General features: G+C 40.0%; 1 protein-coding gene across 1 annotated transcript in view; it reads left to right on the top strand.

The window, feature by feature from the left end:
- TRIO (trio Rho guanine nucleotide exchange factor) overlaps nt 1-19,440 on the top strand; it is a 263,091-nt gene that overhangs the window by 134,338 nt on the left and 109,313 nt on the right. Inside the window, 8 exon segments of the mRNA XM_050890693.1 lie at nt 472-641; nt 1,550-1,724; nt 8,218-8,413; nt 9,018-9,184; nt 16,186-16,305; nt 17,776-17,815; nt 17,818-17,966; nt 19,171-19,320. Coding sequence (XP_050746650.1) covers nt 472-641; nt 1,550-1,724; nt 8,218-8,413; nt 9,018-9,184; nt 16,186-16,305; nt 17,776-17,815; nt 17,818-17,966; nt 19,171-19,320 — 1,167 coding nt within the window.

Below are 19,440 nucleotides of genomic sequence, written 5' to 3' on the forward strand. Positions count from 1 at the left end.
AAGTGTTATGTTGTCTGTGTGCATGTGTCAGCATGGCAGTGTAAATTTGATGGTGGCTACAATACATCTCCCTTCCTTCCTTCCTTCCTTCCTCCCTTCTCTCAGGGAGTGTTACCATAGCATTTCCCTCCCAGGGACTCTCGCGCAGAGCTGCAGATGGGATTCTCGCTATGAACTCTGTGCTGCTCAGTCGGATACGCTCAGTACTGTAGAAGGAAAATGGGAAAGAAAGGGTGACTTAGCAACACGGATAAAGCTTTCCTGGTATTTCCAAGAAGCAAAAACCTTATTTGAAACAAAGGCTCGTTTTCATTAAATTGAGGATGGGATTTTTCTGTGAAGAGAAACAAATCCTGTTTCTACCCCCCACCTCAGTCTGTTTTCTCTTGTCCAGGGAGATTGATTTGGAATAGTGACTGCCTGATCCTGGGGCTTATGTTTCTTTTTTTTTTTTCCCCCCCTCTTCTTTAGCTGTGGACATGGCTTGAAGAGCTACAGAAAGAACTGCTTGATGATGTCTATGCTGAGTCTGTGGAGGCTGTCCAAGACTTGATTAAACGTTTTGGTCAGCAACAACAGACCACTCTGCAGGTTACAGTCAATGTCATAAAAGAAGGCGAAGATCTTATACAGCAACTAAGGTAAAACAAATTTTTATTTAAATCGCTTCTGGTGTACGTCTGATATTCCATGAGGCTCTTTCTGTTTTGAGGGTAGAGATGATGACTACAAGATATGACCTATAAATAAAACTTGTCAATATTAGGACTACAATAATGTTTTATGCTGTACTGATGGTCTCTAACCCTCTGTTTACAGGAAGCTCAGCTTATAAACACTACCTCCACAAGAAGGAGATTTTGTTTATGTAAGCTACCTTTTTGATAGGAGTAATCGTATGTCTTTGTAGTCTGACATGCAGGGCTCCACAGCTGCTGAGCAGCAACCTTTTTATAAAGAGACACTTGAAATTGTTTTGTAGACTGATAAGTAACTTGATTGTAGTAAAGACCATCAGTTTGCAGTCCATTTCATTCAGTAACAATCTAAATAAATCTGGGCCCCAGCTGCACTGGTACATGTCCCCTTTGCTGCAGGAGCTGATATTGTCATATCTGAATTTGCAGGTTTTATACTAAAGTAAAAGATTAAGTAATTTATTTTTTTTATTATCTAATTTTGGTTTTTTTCATTGCCAGGAAGGTTCAGTAAAGTAAATAGTTATCATATGCCACTTCCTTTTCACAGTAAAAGAGTTTGTCTCCGGTTTTAAATTTTATTCTTCCTGTAAACAGAATGTCCTTAAATGTTGAATTAGTCAAAAAATGAAAGTAATCTAATTTCCTAATGCTTTTTCAAGTACTAAAACATAATTTGGACTTCTATTAACAAAGATGTACAGACTTAGCTTTCATGTAATATGCCTTGCACTGACCTTATCCAAAACAGTCTTACATTTTGTTGTCATGTATAGCATCCAAATTGTATGGGTTTTTTTCCAATAATAGTCTTTTTTCTTTTCTCTTCCCCCTCTCTCTGCTTTGAATAGGGATTCTGCCATTTCTAGTAACAAGACCCCCCATAACAGCTCGATCAACCACATAGAGACAGTCCTGCAGCAGCTGGATGAGGCGCAATCTCAGATGGAGGAGCTGTTTCAAGAACGCAAGATCAAGCTTGAGCTGTTTCTGCAGCTCCGCATATTTGAAAGAGATGCAATAGATGTGAGTGTCTGCTCTTGGAGTTGCACTGCACTAACTTCTCCTCTCGTGTAGGAACATTTATGCTGAGATTGTTGTGTAGTTGCGTTGGCATGTGGCTCAAATGACTGATAGACTTAGTTCTTACCTGAACCTAAGGCTTTTGTCTTGTACGTGAAAGTGTCAGGAGAGTGCAGAGCTGAGCTTTTTGATATTAACCCAAGCTCTGATTGGCTCCCAGTGCATCTTTAAGCAAGTGTCTTGTAAAATCATAATGTACCAGTTGCTTCATCTGGTAAGTTTGGTTTGAATATCAAGCTACCTTGATATAACTAGTATGCTTACAGTTAATATAAGTAAGACTTGCAAGATGGTTTAGTACAAACCCTCTAAACTGTTGCTTTGTAGTAACACCCCTCTTTCTCTTCCAAATCAGCAGTCTTTTTTCAGTTGGCAACTACAAGTGGTGTTTGGAATTCTGTTTTGTCTTTTTTTTTTTTTTTAATAAGATTCTTTTCGACCTCTGAAAATAATGCAAAAGCAGCAGTGTGGCACTACAACTGCAAAACTTTAAGAAGTTTTGAGACTGTCCAAATTTTGGACGAGGGTTACAGCTTATCAGTTAGAAAGTTTCTGTTTGTGTGCAAGGACATGTATACAAACAGACATGAAACTCCACATGGAGCTTAGGTTAATAGAATTGCATTATAAAGCTTCAGCTAAGTTCACATGACTTTTGTAAAACCATTAGCGCTGTACACAGTGAGTGAAACTGAGTTAATGCCTCAGAAGGTTCAAGGTTATCCATTGGTAAATGATCCTGTTTGAGTATATAATGGCTTATCTTGAGACTCTGGAAACCAGGAGTTACAGTGATAATTTTACCCCTTCGCTTGTATGTAGTAAAAGCTGCAACTGTTGGTTAGGTATGAATGGTGTAAGGGCAAAGATGCAGTCGGCAGAAGTGATAGCTTCTCAGGGTTTTTTTGGGGTTTTTTGTTTTGTTTTGTTCTGTTTTTTAAACAGGATTAGGTATCATTGCTGAAGTCTGGTTTAGCTAAGCACATTGTTAGGTGCAATGCAGGAATAGGCAGACACAGTTCCTTGGTTTGTGCCCACAGAGGAAGTGAGAGTGTGTGCTCTACAGTAATAACAAGTCTGGTGTAAAGGAAGACTAAGAAGGTTCTCTATTTTGCAATTCGCACTAGTCTGCAGGGAGTTTGCTACTTTGATTATGTGAGAGTAGCTGTCTTGCATATGCAAGGAAAAGGTTTTGGCAGATTTGTGATTGTAATAATTAGTTGGATAACTGGTATATGTGGAGGAACATAAAAGGTGTCCCCTTCTACAGGATTGTCAGCAATTTTACAGTCTCTGCAGAAGTGATCTGCAGTACTCGATGTCTGTATGATGTTCTGAGAACACTTTTATTGAGGAAATGGCAGCTGTGGGGGGCAAGGCATACCAAGAAAATTAATGGAAGAATTAGGTTAAAGGTTTGAGTGAAGTTCATGATTAAGGTGATGGCGCTCTGCTGTAGGTTACATAAACCAGGATTCTACAATAGCAGAAGGCTGGTTGCAGGAGCTCCTGCTTTGCAGATGTGTTCTAGTCCTTCAATGCAGGACAGCATCTGTATAGATAGTAGTACTTCTGTGTATGTTGTTTGGTGATGCTGATAGGATTTTGCATTGGAAAGCTGCAAACCCTAACTTGACAGGTCTTGCTTTTTCTAAAGCTGACACTTGGCATGCTTTACATTTTGGCACATACAACATAAAGCAAAGTACCAATTACCGTATTGAAAGAGTTGGTGTATTTTGTTTATATGGCTTGGAAACAAAAATCGTGTTTATTTAAGATTGCCAAGGAGCCCTCCAGGGAACAAAATGACCCTGGCTGCAGAGCGTCTTCAGCAAAATGTTGATTGCTTTGCTGTCTCTGTACCATGTCCTCGCTCTGCTTCCTCAGCAAAGCACGCTTCTCTTTTCCCTCTCCCTGAAGGCAGACATCTGTTCGGAAACTTCCAGGAAGAAAATGCAGGGTCTAGTTCCAGGTCAGTTGTTTGAAAGCCGAAGCTCAGCTGAAGTAACATGATAGTGAGGAGGAGCCAGATGCCAGCTAGGAACTTACAGACCTTGTTTTGACCTCTTCCTTTGTCGAGGATTTTGTGTGACTGGTCCAGTCAATTAAGACTTGGCTGTAGGGGCAATTCATTCAGGGGAGCATCCTGTGAGGACAGTTTTTCTGGAAGGCGAGTAGTGTTTCTAGCTTGTCTTACTGCTTGCAAAATAACACAGGCTAAAATGGGACAAAGGGTTCCCCTAGCACTGCAGGATCATACCATGCAGCTGTGCTTCTGGGGATGGTGGTGAGATTTGCTGGCAGGGTTAGTCCTCCTCTTCTTGTCCTTACTCTTCCCTTATTATTCGCTGATAAAATACTCTGTTTCTTTTAGTTGCTGTCTTTTATCCTACAACTTTTCAGATTCTCCTGCTCTTCTGAAATTGCTGTAACTGCAGCACTATCTCTGTTTTGCCCCTTGCTCTTGGCATATAAACTTGACCTTCTCTACCCTCGGTAGGCTTTTAAGTGTCATTGGTCATGAGCTATTTGAAGGACTCTTGTGAACACCTGTATTAAATAAAGGCAAGAAGGAGCAAAATAATGTATGTGAAGTGCCACTTGCTAGGGTGATTAGTAGCATAAGGAAGATGCATATGGACCTAGCCAGTGGGAAGGTAACACGGGTGGCAGTGTATGCAGCCTAAAATGTGTGTGTCTCATCTGTATCTGTGCATTTTTGCTTGTCTGTAACTTAAATGCCTCGAGGCCTATGTCAGGGCTCCACACAAAGCATACCACACACTTTTCAACTCGCAGCTTTATCTCAACTCTATTTTTGGACCATACTTACAAGATGCCTGTTAAGTCATACAGCTGAAAAGGCAAGGATGCAAAGTGCTGGATCACAGAGACCTAACTCTTCTCCCTTTCCCATTTTCCCTTTTTCTTTCTCCCCAGCACATAATATTTTTCAGGTCCTGGTTAGCACTCAGTTGGTACAAGGAATGCTAGTTAGACCCTTCTGAGAAGAGACCTGTGGTTCTTTATTTCTTTCCCACTCAGTGTGAAAGAGTCGGCATCCCTTCTGTGTTATACCCTGCCTGTTTCCTGTCAGTGTTACCTTTACATTTGTTAAAACATAGGAATGTCAGGCAGCTCAGACTCTGCACTAAGAACTTCTTGAACACATGCTATGGTAAGTAGTTACCCTGTGTTTATGCTGCATTGTCCATTTCCTGAGAGTGGTATTAATTTGTGATTCAGTTACTTTAGATGTCTATTAGTCATTCATCTTTGTTCTGTTTGTTTAATGCTTATTGTGTTGACAAAACTTTACAAAAAAAATAGGAGCCTGCTTGCTCTAGAAGTGTTTCTTGTAAAGCAGAACTTCAGGGCAAGCACTGAAGAGTGTGGGCAGAGAGGGCTTAATGTGCATTATTTTTGTTTTAACTCTGCCCCCAATGCATTTCAGATTTGCACAGTGGGTGCAATGGCTGAAATAGATCACCTTGCGCCACCTAATTACTGCTGAAAAATGGTAAGGATTACTGCCCTTGTTAGGAACCTTGGCTGTGATGTTCACTGACTTCTTATCTTTTGAATGAGTGTGGGACCATGCTGGCATTATTTATTTGAATCATGGGCTTCCTGGTCTTTTGAAGGGGACAGGGAATGTCTTGCTCTTTTACAGAGTATTTCAGACTGCTTTAAACAACATGTAGGCCATGATCTTTACCTTGGGTTTGCGTGAAATAACATGAGAAGAAGTTATAATTCTTACTGTTGTTCATTGTTGTTCTTTGGAGGCAGTATCACTGAAAACTCTTGGCTGAGGTGACACACAGTGTTGACCTCTTAAAACTACCTGTCGTTCATATCAGGTACAGTGAATCTCAGGATAGTCTAAGAGGACATAGTGACTGCAATCTACTTAAACCATTCCATTATTATAAAAATACTGATGCTTAGCCACAGCAGTGTCCTATTGTGAGCTCATTGTGTTTATTGCTTTATTTCCACTGAATTTGCTAGTAAGAGAGGTAAGGTTTTGACATCTGTTCTGAAGGGAGATGGACTGGCTTTCCTTTTAAAACAGTGGCATAAATGTGCCATGTTAAATCTTAATCCACTTTTTAATGGTGTTTAGAAAGATAGTGAAAGATGATGTTTTGATGGAGTTTCACATCCTTCTTCAATGCTCGGATTTCTCAGTTTGGCCAAGTCTAACTACAGTTACTTCTTGAGGATAATTTAGGAATGTTGTTAACTGAACTGGATGAAAATAAGATGGTAAGTCTGATTTGTGAGAACTTCCATAGTGCATTGGATGGTTTGAAGAAACAAATGTTAGATGACCTACACTGCTTTTAGTAGTGAATGAACACAAGATGAGCTGGGAAGAGCAGGTCTGAGGTGTGTGAGAGCAGAAAAGGGGCATAGCTGGAAGTAGGCGGTTTCTCAGGCTGGACTGTCAGGAAGACTTGAAGTTTCTGAAATATTTCAGGTCAGTTAAAAGGAGATGAAGAGCAGAGAGAGGTGGTGAGACATGTTGGGCATGGACCAAGGAAAAGGGAAATAAAGGGAAGTTGTGAAGGATTTTGTGGGAGGGGAAGCCTGCATGTGTGTTTAGAGGGGAAACCACTCATAATGCATAAATAGATTGTGTGTGTGATGTTTAGAGCATGCAGAAGAGAGATGAAAGAAGCTTTAAGCAGTGGCTAAGAGGCTTGTCCTGTATATCTTCCTGCATCCCTTGTCCATCAGCTTTTCTATTTTCAGTGTTACCTCTGAAACATGAGTTTCTGCCTGTTTTCACTTTGGTAGGGCTAGCTGATCAGGATTAGGGATTGCAAATAGCTACCCTAATTGTTTAGTATCTCCCATCATGGCATGGTGCAAAACTTGAATACTTAGTGAATCAAGTAAAATTTTTGCAGAACACCTGTAAAACAGGAAGTAACTCACTGATGCCACAATTTTAATAATAATTGCTTGATGTGTCCATTTTTTATGGTGCCATGTGAGCAGAATGGAAACAAGCCTTCAAGAAAGACTGTAGCTGGCTACAGAAGCTTTATACAGATGATTTAACTTTACTTTCTCCTCAATTCTGTTTTTTCTAGAAGGCTTGTTTTCCTGGAATTTCTCTTGTAGTTTAACTGTCTCAGTAACTTCACAGCTCTGATTAACAACTTGGAAAGCGTAGTTGCATATTCCTTTTGCTGACAACAAATTACTTTGGTTAAATATTTATGCAGTCAGCTACTTTGTTGCTAATGCCCATTTAGTCAGATCCTCTTTTTGCTATGTCTTGCTGCGTAAATAGGTGTTTCCTGTCATCTAGCACTATTCCCATCAGTTTGTCCTACTCCTGAAATCGTAGAACTCTGGAGCTAAACCATACTTTGTTCTTGATATCTATAATTTTGCTTTCCCAATGAACTGTGTAGTTTGTGGCAAAACTCTGCTGAAAATTCTGAAAAAAATTTGATGACAGGCTTGAGGGATAGGTGTGTCAGACAGACTTGTTTGAAGTAACTGGTGCATCAAACCTATGCCATAAGAACTCAACCTGCTTTGGTCAATGAGGATTGTAAGCATTATCTGTTAGACTTAAAAGCAGTTTTCTATCCTAATTAAAAGGAATATTTTACATTTCAGCCAGGTTTTGCAATATGATTTGGAAAACGCCCTTGTGTGGACAGACAAGGAGGACTTATTGTTGTGATACACATGTTAAAAAAAATACTTCCTTAGCCACCCTTCTTCGGACATCTTATGACTGAGAGTAAAATCCAGAATTAAAGTGTAAACTGAAGTGTAGCTGACTGATTTCAGCAACCAAATTTAGCTCTGACGTTACAATAATACTGTAATAAAGTAATATTTTTTGGTTTTGCTCCATTCACTAAGTACCCTGCCTTTTGTGACAAGTAGTGCTTCTCGGTTGTCTGTCTGGCAGAAGTCAAAGGTGCTCACAGAGCCTGATGCTTCCTGCTCACAGAAGGGTAGAGCTGGCTTTTTTGTAAAAGGGCTTGAGACTGGCATAATTGAAAGCTAAGCTGGCTCTTGATGTGTGAATTGTTACTTGGTGCAGTCTGGTGCAGTTTTTCCTTTAAAACTGCAGATAAAAACATTTTGATTTCATCTGTTTCACAAGTGATGTGTTGATGAAGGAGTACCTTAAACAAGGCAAGAGGACCGATAGTATTGCAAGCACTGGTTGAAGGAAAGCTGTAGTGGTTCTCAAAGAGATTCTTCTGAACTGTTTGCCGAAATTTAAAATCCGTGCTAAAACAGCCTATGTCTGAACCATGTTGAACCTGATCAGTGAAGTCAATCAACAATGAGCAAATCAAGTTCCTGACCTCCATTGTAAGCGCAACATTGGAAATAAACATACGTTGTGTAATGGGTAATTGAACATTGTCTTCCTCCTTTTTCCCCCCAGATAATTTCGGACCTCGAGTCTTGGAATGATGAGCTCTCTCAGCAGATGAATGACTTTGACACTGAAGATCTTACAATAGCAGAACAGAGGCTCCAGCATCATGCAGACAAAGCCCTCACCATGAATAACTTGACCTTTGATGTCATCCACCAAGGGCAGGATCTGCTGCAGTATGTCAATGAAGTGCAGGCATCTGGTAAGATGGCTCCTTCGTGCTATTCCAGGCAGTGGCTTTGTAAGAATTATCCAGTTGTCTCTCTGTGGGATGTGTGAAAATAACAGAGATGGTGGTTAACTGTAAACTGGAGACATGTGAACATTTTTTTTTTTTTTTTTTCCCCTTAAATCATTTGATAGCGTTCATAAGAATATACTGTTTTTATGGCACGTAATTTTTATCTAAGAGTTGGCAACACCTGAAGATGTTTAGGTTTTAAAGAAAGGGATTCCACGCAGGAAGTCAATAAAATTAGAGTAAATAGTAGGGAGTTAATTTTATAGTTAATTGGAGCAATACAGTCAAGCCAAAATTTTCAGCTTTCAAGTAATAAGTCTTCCTTTTTTGTTTCTTATGCCCCTTCACTTGACGTTTTTAACTGTATACAGTCACCTAGGGTAAATCTCGCACTTCTTTTTAAAAAAAAAAAAAAAAAAAGGTAATACTGCATTTTTAAAGAGTGCAAAAACCTGTGCTCACTTAAGCGAATGCTCCGAGGATTAAGTTGAACTTTGAGAAGTACCGGGAAGAGTGTGTCTTCGGAAGACTTGTGAGTCACTTACAAACGACTGGCTGCTTACAGGTGTTGAGCTGCTTTGTGACAGAGACGTAGACATGGCCACTCGTGTCCAGGATCTGCTGGAGTTCCTCCACGAGAAGCAGCAGGAGCTGGACTTGGCCGCCGAGCAGCACCGCAAGCACTTGGAGCAGTGCGTGCAGCTGCGCCACCTGCAGGCCGAAGTCAAGCAGGTACGCGTGGGCTCTGCCCCCCGCGGGGGCCTCGGCCCCCCGGCGCTATCCCACGCCTCTTGGGGGAGGCCTGTTCCCATAAACAGGCGTGGGAAATTACTCTCTGCTGTATGAAGTCTTGCGTTTGGAGGGGGGAGGGACTTCGAATTGAGCACCTGAGAAACTTCATCCTCTGTTAACATTAAGTGCGTTTTTTTAATTTGCACCAGCAGTCCGTGTTTCTACATGGATACAAGTCACGTGTTTGAAGCGTAGAGCAATTTGAACTAATGTTAAACCCATACTTTTATCATCTGTATGGTGATTAATAAAAATGTTCAGTGATAGTCCCTGTATGCTGGCCTAATACTTTTTGGTATATTGTCTGAGACATCTACAAATAGTGATAACATAATATCAGCGTGGTTTACTTCCTGAAGAAGAATGAAGTTTTGCTTCTCCTCGAAATAAAGTGGCAAGTTTTGAGGTCCTTATCTGATAAACACCTAAACCTTTGGTGAATTTGAGATGCTGTGGGCAAAGCCAATGAAGTAGGTGAAAGTTTGAAAAACAAACAAAACACTAGAAAGGTAAGACTTTTTGATCTTGCTCACACTTGGCAGCATCACGGAAGTCTACTACAGTCTGTTGTATTAGTATGTCCCATAATAGCTCCCAATGCAACTTGTCCTTTTTCTGTTTATCATGAGCTCTTACAAAAATTCATCTCCCTCATGAGACTGTGAATGAGAATTCCCGAATTGCAAAGTAATATAAAAGGGGTCCAGTTAGCACAGGAAAGGTGAATAGAAGGTTCCCAAAGTGTTTCCAGGCAGCAGTTGGTTACGCTGTAGTAGTAGACCCAAAGTTTCTGTGTGGTCTTGAATTAAAGGAATGCAAGGAGCTGGTAGTGTCTGCTGTCAGTGCAATCTAGGCGTTAATCAAATACGTGACCTTCTGGTTCAAGCTTCTGCATACTCTACTGAACTATCCTGTATCCGTCTTAGCACTTGTTCATCTTCATAAAAGCAAATTACAAATTACTCCTTTCACATGAGTAATGGTTGAGATAAAGTTATTGCAGATCAGGATAGTTTCTGTACTCAGTTGCATGCTATCTTGAGGATGAAGGAAAAAAGTGCATATTTGCAAAGGAAAAAAATGAAAAGAAAGTGTATGAATGCCAGCTGAGGCCGTCTCATCCCTTTGCAGTACATCAGTGGGTTAGGATGGGATGGGTTAGTAAGGAAAAGAAATTGTTAATTCCCATGATACTGAAATAATATTCAGTTACAGAACAGAATATAGCACTTGGGTAATATTTCAAAGACACACTATTAAATAGTTATTTATACTGCATACTCTCACAATAAAGTGAGTACCTTGCTCCACTAGCTTTGTATGCAAGTTAAATGTGACAAGAAAGACACACCTGTTTAAAACCTGTGTTTGCAGAACAAATGTTCTGTACTTTGGCAGATAGAAGCAGATGATGAACATCATGGATTGTAGAGGAATATCCATGTTGCGTTTAGTATGTGGTTTGTGGGTCATTCTGTAAGATCTTTGAAACTTTTTCGAACCACTGCTACCCCTGACTGAAACTGAAGCTCAAGTTTAGATTTTTAAGAAAGCACTGGAAAAAATGAGTTCATCTTATAATAGAGACATAGGTAGTATACTGTTCTAGCCAGCTGCCTTTTCTTAATAGACTGGGATTTAGGAGAAAAAACAGATTCTATTTTATATTCCTAGAACACATCTCTATCAAGTGGGGTTTTATGTTGAATTAAATGCTGTAATAGGCGTGAATTTTCAAACAAACTTACGTGAACATGTAGCTGACAGAATGTTCATGTACTACAAACTCCTTTTCCAGATTTTCATTGTACAGATTAACCTGCAATACTTCTCCAGCCTGAAGGCCTAAAAATTGAATGGAACTAAAACTGAATGTTATATTGTCTCATAGGATTTCTTTTGATCCCCTTTGGAATGCTTTGAGGCTAGTTACTCTTAGGTTTGTGATTTCAGTTGCCTTTTCAGAAAACCACATCTGATTTATTTTAGTTTTTATTAAATATCAGGAAGCATGATCTTCTTCTGTTTCCTCTGCACTGGGAAGAACTTCATAGCTCAGCAGATCACAGCAGGTGTTTTACCTGAGAGTAAAATGACATGGTAAACCTCCTCTTCAGTCTGTTTTGTTTGTATTTTGTTGCCTGAAGCAGTGAACACATGTTTTTCCAGTTCAATTACTGTGATTTTCTGCCAGATTTATTGTTGATGAACTGGGTGTAAGCATACTTATTATGTAGATGGGATACTGTCTCCATAGCAAGGATTTTAACAAGATTTCCATTTGAATTTTTCCTGCCAAACTGACATTACTGCTATTGTATTTTCAGATATATATATATATAAAAAAAATAAAAATATATAGCTTGTAGTCACGTGAAAAGGTTAGACTGGAACACTGCAGGAATTTTTCCATAGGGTTCATCTCTCAGATTACTGTAATGAAGACCAGCAAACTGTCTCCTGGTTTAGTTTTTTAGTCAAGTACTTGCAAGGAGTCTCTTCAGTACTAGGTAGTGAAACTTGGAGCTTAGTGAATTCTTATCAAATAAGCACAGAAAGCAGATAAAAACATCCAGTGTTGCTTCTCCCTTAACTACCGTACCGGTTCTGCTTTGTGGCATTGAAGTTCTGTAGGTCAAGCCTCAGGAGTAGAAGGAAGCAGAAGGGCCAGAAGACAAACAGAGGTTTAAAGAAACCCTGCAAAGAATTTGCTTGTCAACTTGATGTGTAATAGGTGCAGAAAGGGCAGAACCGGGTAGAAGATTACAGTGTAGGAAAACCTCAGAAGATAGAGGGAAGAGGATGCTCACTGAAATAAGAAGGGACAGCTGTATGTGGGAAAAGCAACATGGAAAGGAAAATGTGACCATTTTATACAGGGCAGGGACATATGAGTAGGTAGAGGCAGAGAAATAGTTAAGAGAATATCTGTCTCATCCAGAACTCCACTTGCATGTTTGCCAGGCAAACTTTTTTTTTGTCACCTAAAATATAGCTGCTGGATTACTTATTGCTGCAATCACTCCCACGTACTCACTTTGTAGAATGAATGCTTTGCTCTGCTTAACATGCAGCATCTGCCTGGGTCAAAATCTCTACCAAGCTCCAAAACCAATCCAATTGGTTTTACTATGCTCATTAAGCCTTTTCAGTGCAATATTGTCTGCTGCTCTGATCATGGTGTGTGTTCTTGCATATATACCTATGTGTTCATATCTGTACAACAGTGTACAGATACTTGTAACAAGTACAAGCTTGTACCATCAAGACTACCTGGAGCTGCTTTGTGTTCTCACATGCAGATCTTTTAGCTTGGTGCAAACACAGTCCAGTGCTTGAGCTCTGATTCTCCCAAAATACTTCTCAGGAAGAGTATCCTGGCACTCCATATAGTGCCATATGGATATGAAAACGTAGCTAGGATAGCAGGCTGACGCAGGTGTGTCTCGTGATCATGTTTAGTTAGAGTCAAAAATCAGTCCAAGAAACTAATCTTAAATCAAGCATTTATCTATAGAACTACATATTTGACCTTCTCAAGTGTCCCAAACTCTGTTTCATTTCCACAGTTTTGCTGATGCTCTACTGATGCTTTTCTAGCCTGCTGAAGGCTGCGAGGGGAAAGATGGGGTGTGTGGTCCACCCAGACAGTGAGGTGATGGGAACATGCCAACAAACACTGGAAGGCAGCAGCCCTGGAAGAAGAACAGGCTCGCTATTTACTAGTGCTTATATTTTCCCCTTAAGTCAGAGCAGAGGAAAGGGGAAAGTGCTGCTGGCAACTTTCCTCCTGTGAGTTCCACCAGCTTCTGCACTTGCACCCTGACCTGCAACAAGCAGGAGGTCAAATCAGTGTATTTGAAATGGCAAGTTCTGTGCTAGCTGTCTCTCCCGTGTGTGATGGGATGCTAAGCCAAGAGGAGCTTTGAACTGGTGCTGCTTAAGCATTCTCCTTCATTATAAATTCTCTGGAGAAGGCTAAATGTATTTTAACCCTAAGAAGGTGTGTTTCATTACACTATACCTGGAAGAATTATTTCTTAAGGTAGAGAGGGAGCTTAGAACTGATTTCGTAAGACAAAGTACGAGTAAAAAAGGGACTTAAAAAATTTTTCTGCCCTCCGTGTTCTTACAGACAAATTCTTTCCTCCAAGCATAGTGTCTGTCTACAGTCTGTTGGACCCATCTGGTTCCCTTGGAAGTTGCCCTTTTTCTTGCTCCTGAGGCTTACCTGGGCTTGCTCCCTTGAGTATTAACAACCCCCAGAGAACTTAGAAACTCCCAGCTCCTTTCATGGTCCCTTTCACGTGCCCCCACGCAGTGATCTGGAAGTGTCTCCTTGCAGCAGAAGAGGTTGTTCCAAGGCCAGAGCCATCTTCCCCCTCCCCACAAGGCTCCACCTGACCCAGCACTTTCTCCCCAGAGGAGCAGACTGTGCACCCAGTTACGCATCTGGGAGGTGCTGTCATGCCCTGCATCTACACTGCAGACTTACTCTTTTCTACAGACTTGCAGGATATATGTAGAAGATTTCAAATACATGCTATCAGGGGGAAAAAACCCAACTTGTTAGCTATTCGTTGTGCAGACAGAAGTGGAAAAAACTGCGTTACTAATACAACAATATTGTAGTCTGGATAAGCATAAGACAGACGGTAAGACAGTGGTGCAGATTTGAGGGAATGGATGTTGTGTCAAGATGGCTAGACCTCAGTTGCTTCAAGCTGTTGAAGACATCTTAGAGTGTACTTTGGATGTAGACCACATGTGCCTTTTGTTTTTAAGGATTTGGGTTTTAATAGGTCCTTTTCCTGGTTTCTGCCCATGTTTTCAGTCTATGACTACGGTCATGTCATCCTGATTCACTTAGGAATAACCTGGCGCAGTAGCATTAATGGTAGTGTCATACGTGGATCGCTAGATGAGAGTATTTAGTGTTAAGAGCTAACTGATGTGGTACTGAAGTGTTAAGAGCTAACTGTGATTTGGTAGTTAATATATTTATTACCAGTGGTTAAATGTCTAAAATCAGTTAGTAGGAAAAGGTTAGAGAAGGTATGCTTAAACTGGTTATTTTCAAATCAGCTGGGCCCAAAGGAATTCACCCTAGAATACCTAGAGAACTGCCTGAAATAATGTCATAGACATTAGTGCCTATCTTCTCCAAACTTCTGGAGATTGGATGAGATTCTGGAGGCCTGGAACTCAACATCTACTTCTCAAAAGTGGGAAAGGATTAGCTAAGGGAGGATTATAGGTCAGCTAGTTTAACATAATTCCCAGGAAAAATATTGAAACAAGTAGATTATTAAACCTGAACAGTGACAAGGAGAGGAGAAAAGGCTAACATAGATTAATTAAGCATAGTTTCCCGCTGATAAATCCTTTTTCTTTCTGACAAGGTAAGAGGTCTCCTGGGTAGAGGTGAAAAAGCAGATGACATAGATCTTCCTTCTATTAAAGCTTTTAAAATAGTTTAGTTCTGTCTATCTGGCCCTACCTTACTATGAGAATGTCATATGAGACTACATTACCGTGAATGATAACTTGCTGGAAAACCATACTCAGTAACAAAAGTTATTAAGAGACTCACTAGTTTGGAAAACAGATTTCAAAATTTAAAAAAAATTTCTGTAGATGTCTGTATTTGGATAGTAGTTCATGGTTTCAGTCAGAAAATCTATATGTTAGAGTAGAGATTATGCTTTTAAATTTGAAGATAAAGGCAAAAGAAGCTGGAAAAGGGATTTGAGTTCATCAGAAGACTCTGGATTACAGTTCAGAATTGTCTTGATGTGTGGGAGAATTGCACTCCAAGAAGGATGTGAATTTTCGTAGTGACAAATACAGAGCATGATGTACTGGCAGGAATAATCAGCTGAACAAATACAGCACAGGCATAATTACTGGCTGGGCAGCAGTTCCATAGAAAAGTTGTACACATGACAGTGAATAACCTGAATTATGTCCAGCTTTACTCAGTATTTGAAATTTTGACCAAAGTCATGGTTGTCCACTGGAGAGAACTCATAAAAGAGCAGTGAGAAAAACAAGGTGGCTACCTTCACATGGGAGAGATTGAAAAGACTGTAGTCAGCAAGAAAAGAGGAATCTAGAGGAGGGAATCAGGTAATGTTCTTGACGGAGAGAGGAGAGGGAAAAACAAAGCTGATGCTAAGAGGGAGAAAATGTCATTCCCCCCCCACCCCGTTGTGGGCAGGAGAAATGAAATGAGCCAAAATTAAAGCGAGAGAGATTTGAGTGTTAGACATTAGAAAGAAGACTTAATAGTGATAAAAATGTCTGGTGGTAGTGTGGCATTGGAGTCTTGAGTAACAAACAAGGCAGACACCTTTTGGGAGGGGCCTTAAGGTTGCAAGTTCCTGCTGTTGGTAAGGAATGCACTAGGTGGCCTCCTGAGGCTTCTCCCCAGCCAGGGATTCTTCTGGTTTCAGTGGATGTGTCAAAGGCGGCACATTCTGAAAACCAAAAATCTTTAAGCAATTAGAAGACACTCAATGGTTGCATTTTTCTCAACATTAATATTCAAAATTATTTACTTACTTTTTACTAAGCTGCATGTCCTCAGTTTACATTACTGACACTGGCTCTTAGGCAAATATTGCTTGTAACTTGTTCCTGTTTTCCAGGTGACAGAAAAGGTATTCAGAAAGACAGCCTTGTTCAGAGTATAAACTGAAACTGCAAGCATGTAGTAGTTGACTGAAAGACATGAGTTGTCAGCTAAGTGAAATTATAGTGAATGTCATTCGCTGTGTTTATTGAATGTATAATTCACTGTAAATATATAATTAATAAATTATTTAGTCATCAATTCCAGTACTACATGTGACCCTAAATGTTTTTGTTCCTAGCAATGATGCTTTTCTTGCTGGTTGGCAGTGGAATTGCATATTTCATGGTCTTATCTTTTTTTACAGGTTTTGGGCTGGATCCGAAATGGAGAGTCAATGTTAAATGCTGGGCTTATCACTGCTAGCTCTTTGCAGGAGGCAGAACAGCTACAGAGGGAGCATGAGCAGTTTCAACATGCAATAGAGGTAAAAGCACCATTTCAGTGACCATAGCCAAGAAGTCCTGTATTACAGTTCATGAGTCTCTGTAAATAGCACTGTTGCGTTCACGCTACAATATTTGGAGTTTAGGAAAAGCTGTTGAAATCATCTTATGGCAAAGAGATAAAAACACTTACTGGGAAGGTGGGGTTTTTGTTCTTGTTCGTTTTGGAGCTGCAGTTCCAGGTGAACACATCTTCTTAGTACCTTTTTGCAACTTTGTAAAGTGATAGCTGTCCACAGCAATTTTACTGAAAATGGTGTTTCCCTTCGTTAGAATACAACATATAATGCTAATTTTTGAAGTTAAGAATAAATGGAACAGCGAACATCAGTTTTGTGTATTCTGATATGGTCCTTTAATGTTTCCATTTTTGTTTGACAGTAGATTTCACTGAAATTTGTGTGTGGTGGTGTGTGCATCCTCCTGCCATGACTTCAAACTAAACTTACCGGATTGGTCATATCTCTGCAGTAAATAGGCAGAGATCTTAAGATTGACTGAAATGCAGTATTATTAGTTTATATGCACTATTGAGGGACTTACAGTGATATTGATTACATATAGCATACGTTTTTTAAGAACCTTACTTTTGTTGAAAGATTAACCAATGTTATGATTGTTTGGGAAAACTATTTTCAGAAGTACTATGTCTTGCAGTTACTCTTTCACATTTGTTTGCTATTCGGTGGAGTTTTATGCTTCCTCTCTGTGTTTTTTGGGTTTTTTTTTTTTTTTGCACTGTATGTATCCTCATTTTGAAATCTTTGGTAACTCTTAAGTGTAAAAATCATGAGACATCCAAGTGTTTGTCAATTTAAGCATAAATGACTAGGAAGCTTAAATTCTGTGTTTTCTGGGTCATTCTGTACTCAGATATAATAATACTTATTATTGTTAGGTGTTCCAGATTTTAAGCAAGTCTATGTTTACACAGAGAACTACAGTTAAAATTTTGCTTACAATGAATGGAGAGTTGTCTTTTGTATTGGCCTGCATGCCTGCACCTTCATTTGCTCACTACTGATGTGCCAAAGACTGCAGTAAAGCTGTGAGGACAGTAATAGCAATGAAGCCAAAATGAGATACATCCTTTCCATCTTCTTTTTCCTCACCATGAAGGGAAAGAAAATCAACGTGAAATTCATAGTTATAACAAAGTGTACTGCGACATAGATATGCCACGTGTGGCTTAATGCTAGACAGTGGCTATTGCTTACAAACTACTACTAGTCATTGTTGAATTGATGATAAATCTGTACAGGATTTATTTCCTTTGTATTTGCGTAGTGAAGTCATGCAGTGACTAATATTAGACAGTTATTTTTAGTTGATGGGTGTTTGTGCCTGTGTATAGAAGTGTCATTGACACAGTGGAAATGTGAGCCTTTGAAGTCTTCAAGAAAATGAACTGAAGTGCTCCACTGAACTCCTGAATTTTCACCTCTTGCCAGAAAACGCATCAAAGTGCCCTGCAGGTTCAGCAGAAGGCAGAGCAATGCTGCAGGCTAATCACTATGATATGGATATGATCCGGGAGTGTGCAGAGAAGGTTGCTTCCCATTGGCAACAACTGATGCTGAAGATGGAGGACCGTCTCAAGCTTGTGAATGCCTCTGTTGCCTTCTATAAAACTTCTGAACAGGTACAGAAATGCTACAGGATCTATATCTGCCTTGGTTAATTCTTCAGTGTGGCATAAAACAGCATTACCTAAAAAAATGGTTGACTAGGTTTGGTTATATTTACTAATTTGATAACAACTGCAGTTATACAAAAAATGCAAATCCTCTTACCAGCTGCGTTAGAAAGAGAAACCATGTGTTGCAGCCTTTCACTATATAAAGGGGTCTTATAAGACGAAGACTTTTTACCACAGTCTGTAGTGTCAGGACAAGGGGCAATGGTTTTAAACTGAAAGAGGGTAGATTTAGATCGGATGTAAGGAAGAAATTTTTCACAGTGAGAGTGGTGAGACACTGGAACAGGTCGCCTGGAGAAGTTGTGGATGCCCCATCGGTGGAAGTAATCAAAGTCAGGTTGGACGAGGCTTTGAGGAACCTGATCTAGCGAAAGATGTTCCTGGCCATGGCAGGGGGTTTGGACTATAGATGATCTTTAAAGGTCTCTTCCAACCCAAACCATTCTATGACAAATTAATAGTAGACAAATTGTACTAACTGCTAAGAGACTACAGTGTAATTGGTCTGGCTACACTTGCTTCAATTAGCAAAATTCAAAGAAGGTACATTACCAAAGTGCAGTGATTATTGGTGAAGACTGAAATCTTCATCTGCCTCTTCTATAACTCTCCCCTTCCATATTCCTCAGATTCTTATTTTTAATTGAGAAAAGTCAAGTAAAACATTTTCAAGATGAAACACAGTGTACAAGTGCTTACTTGGATTTCTGCTTGTTTCAAGAAGTTTTGCTTAAACCATAAACAAGTTACTTCCATTAAAACTTCTGTGTACCTCAGGTGGCTAATTCTGGTTTTTGTGTGGGAGCCAGAGAAAAATCAGCTTCATCCTACTTGTCCGCAGAACAGTTAGGGGGAAGGTTGGCGAGGTTGCTTCCTCTGCAATCATATCTTAAGCCCATCCTGAACTATGCAGTCACAGAGGTGGAGAAAGATGAACAACTTTAGAGATAGCCTTCTGAGCAATTCCACATAAACAGGCCAGTGCTTGCAAATCTACAGCCCAAGTTTATTGCCTTAAGTCCCAGTCAAAACATGGCAGAAGCTAAGGTATATGTAAGGGGTAGATTGGTTTTCTCTTTTTTTGGCTTGAATTTTCAATTTTTGTCTTACTGAATTACATTCAAGTTGGACTCCTTTTTCCTGATAGGTGTGCAGCGTGCTGGAAAGCCTGGAGCAAGAATATAAGCGAGAAGAAGACTGGTGTGGGGGAGCAGACAAACTGGGTCCCAACTCTGAAACAGATCATGTTACTCCCATGATAAGCAAACACCTGGAACAGAAGGAGGCGTTCCTAAAGGTAAGGTTTGCCATTTTTTTTATGGTCTTCTGTGTCTTGGAAAGCATGCAGTCAAACGCTCACTCTTACAGTGCTGAAATGTATGTGGAAAGCAACAGTGCCCATTCAAAAGCTACAGGT

Source organism: Gymnogyps californianus, chromosome 2 (assembly GCF_018139145.2).
Source record: "Gymnogyps californianus isolate 813 chromosome 2, ASM1813914v2, whole genome shotgun sequence".
Lineage (NCBI taxonomy): Eukaryota > Metazoa > Chordata > Aves > Accipitriformes > Cathartidae > Gymnogyps > Gymnogyps californianus.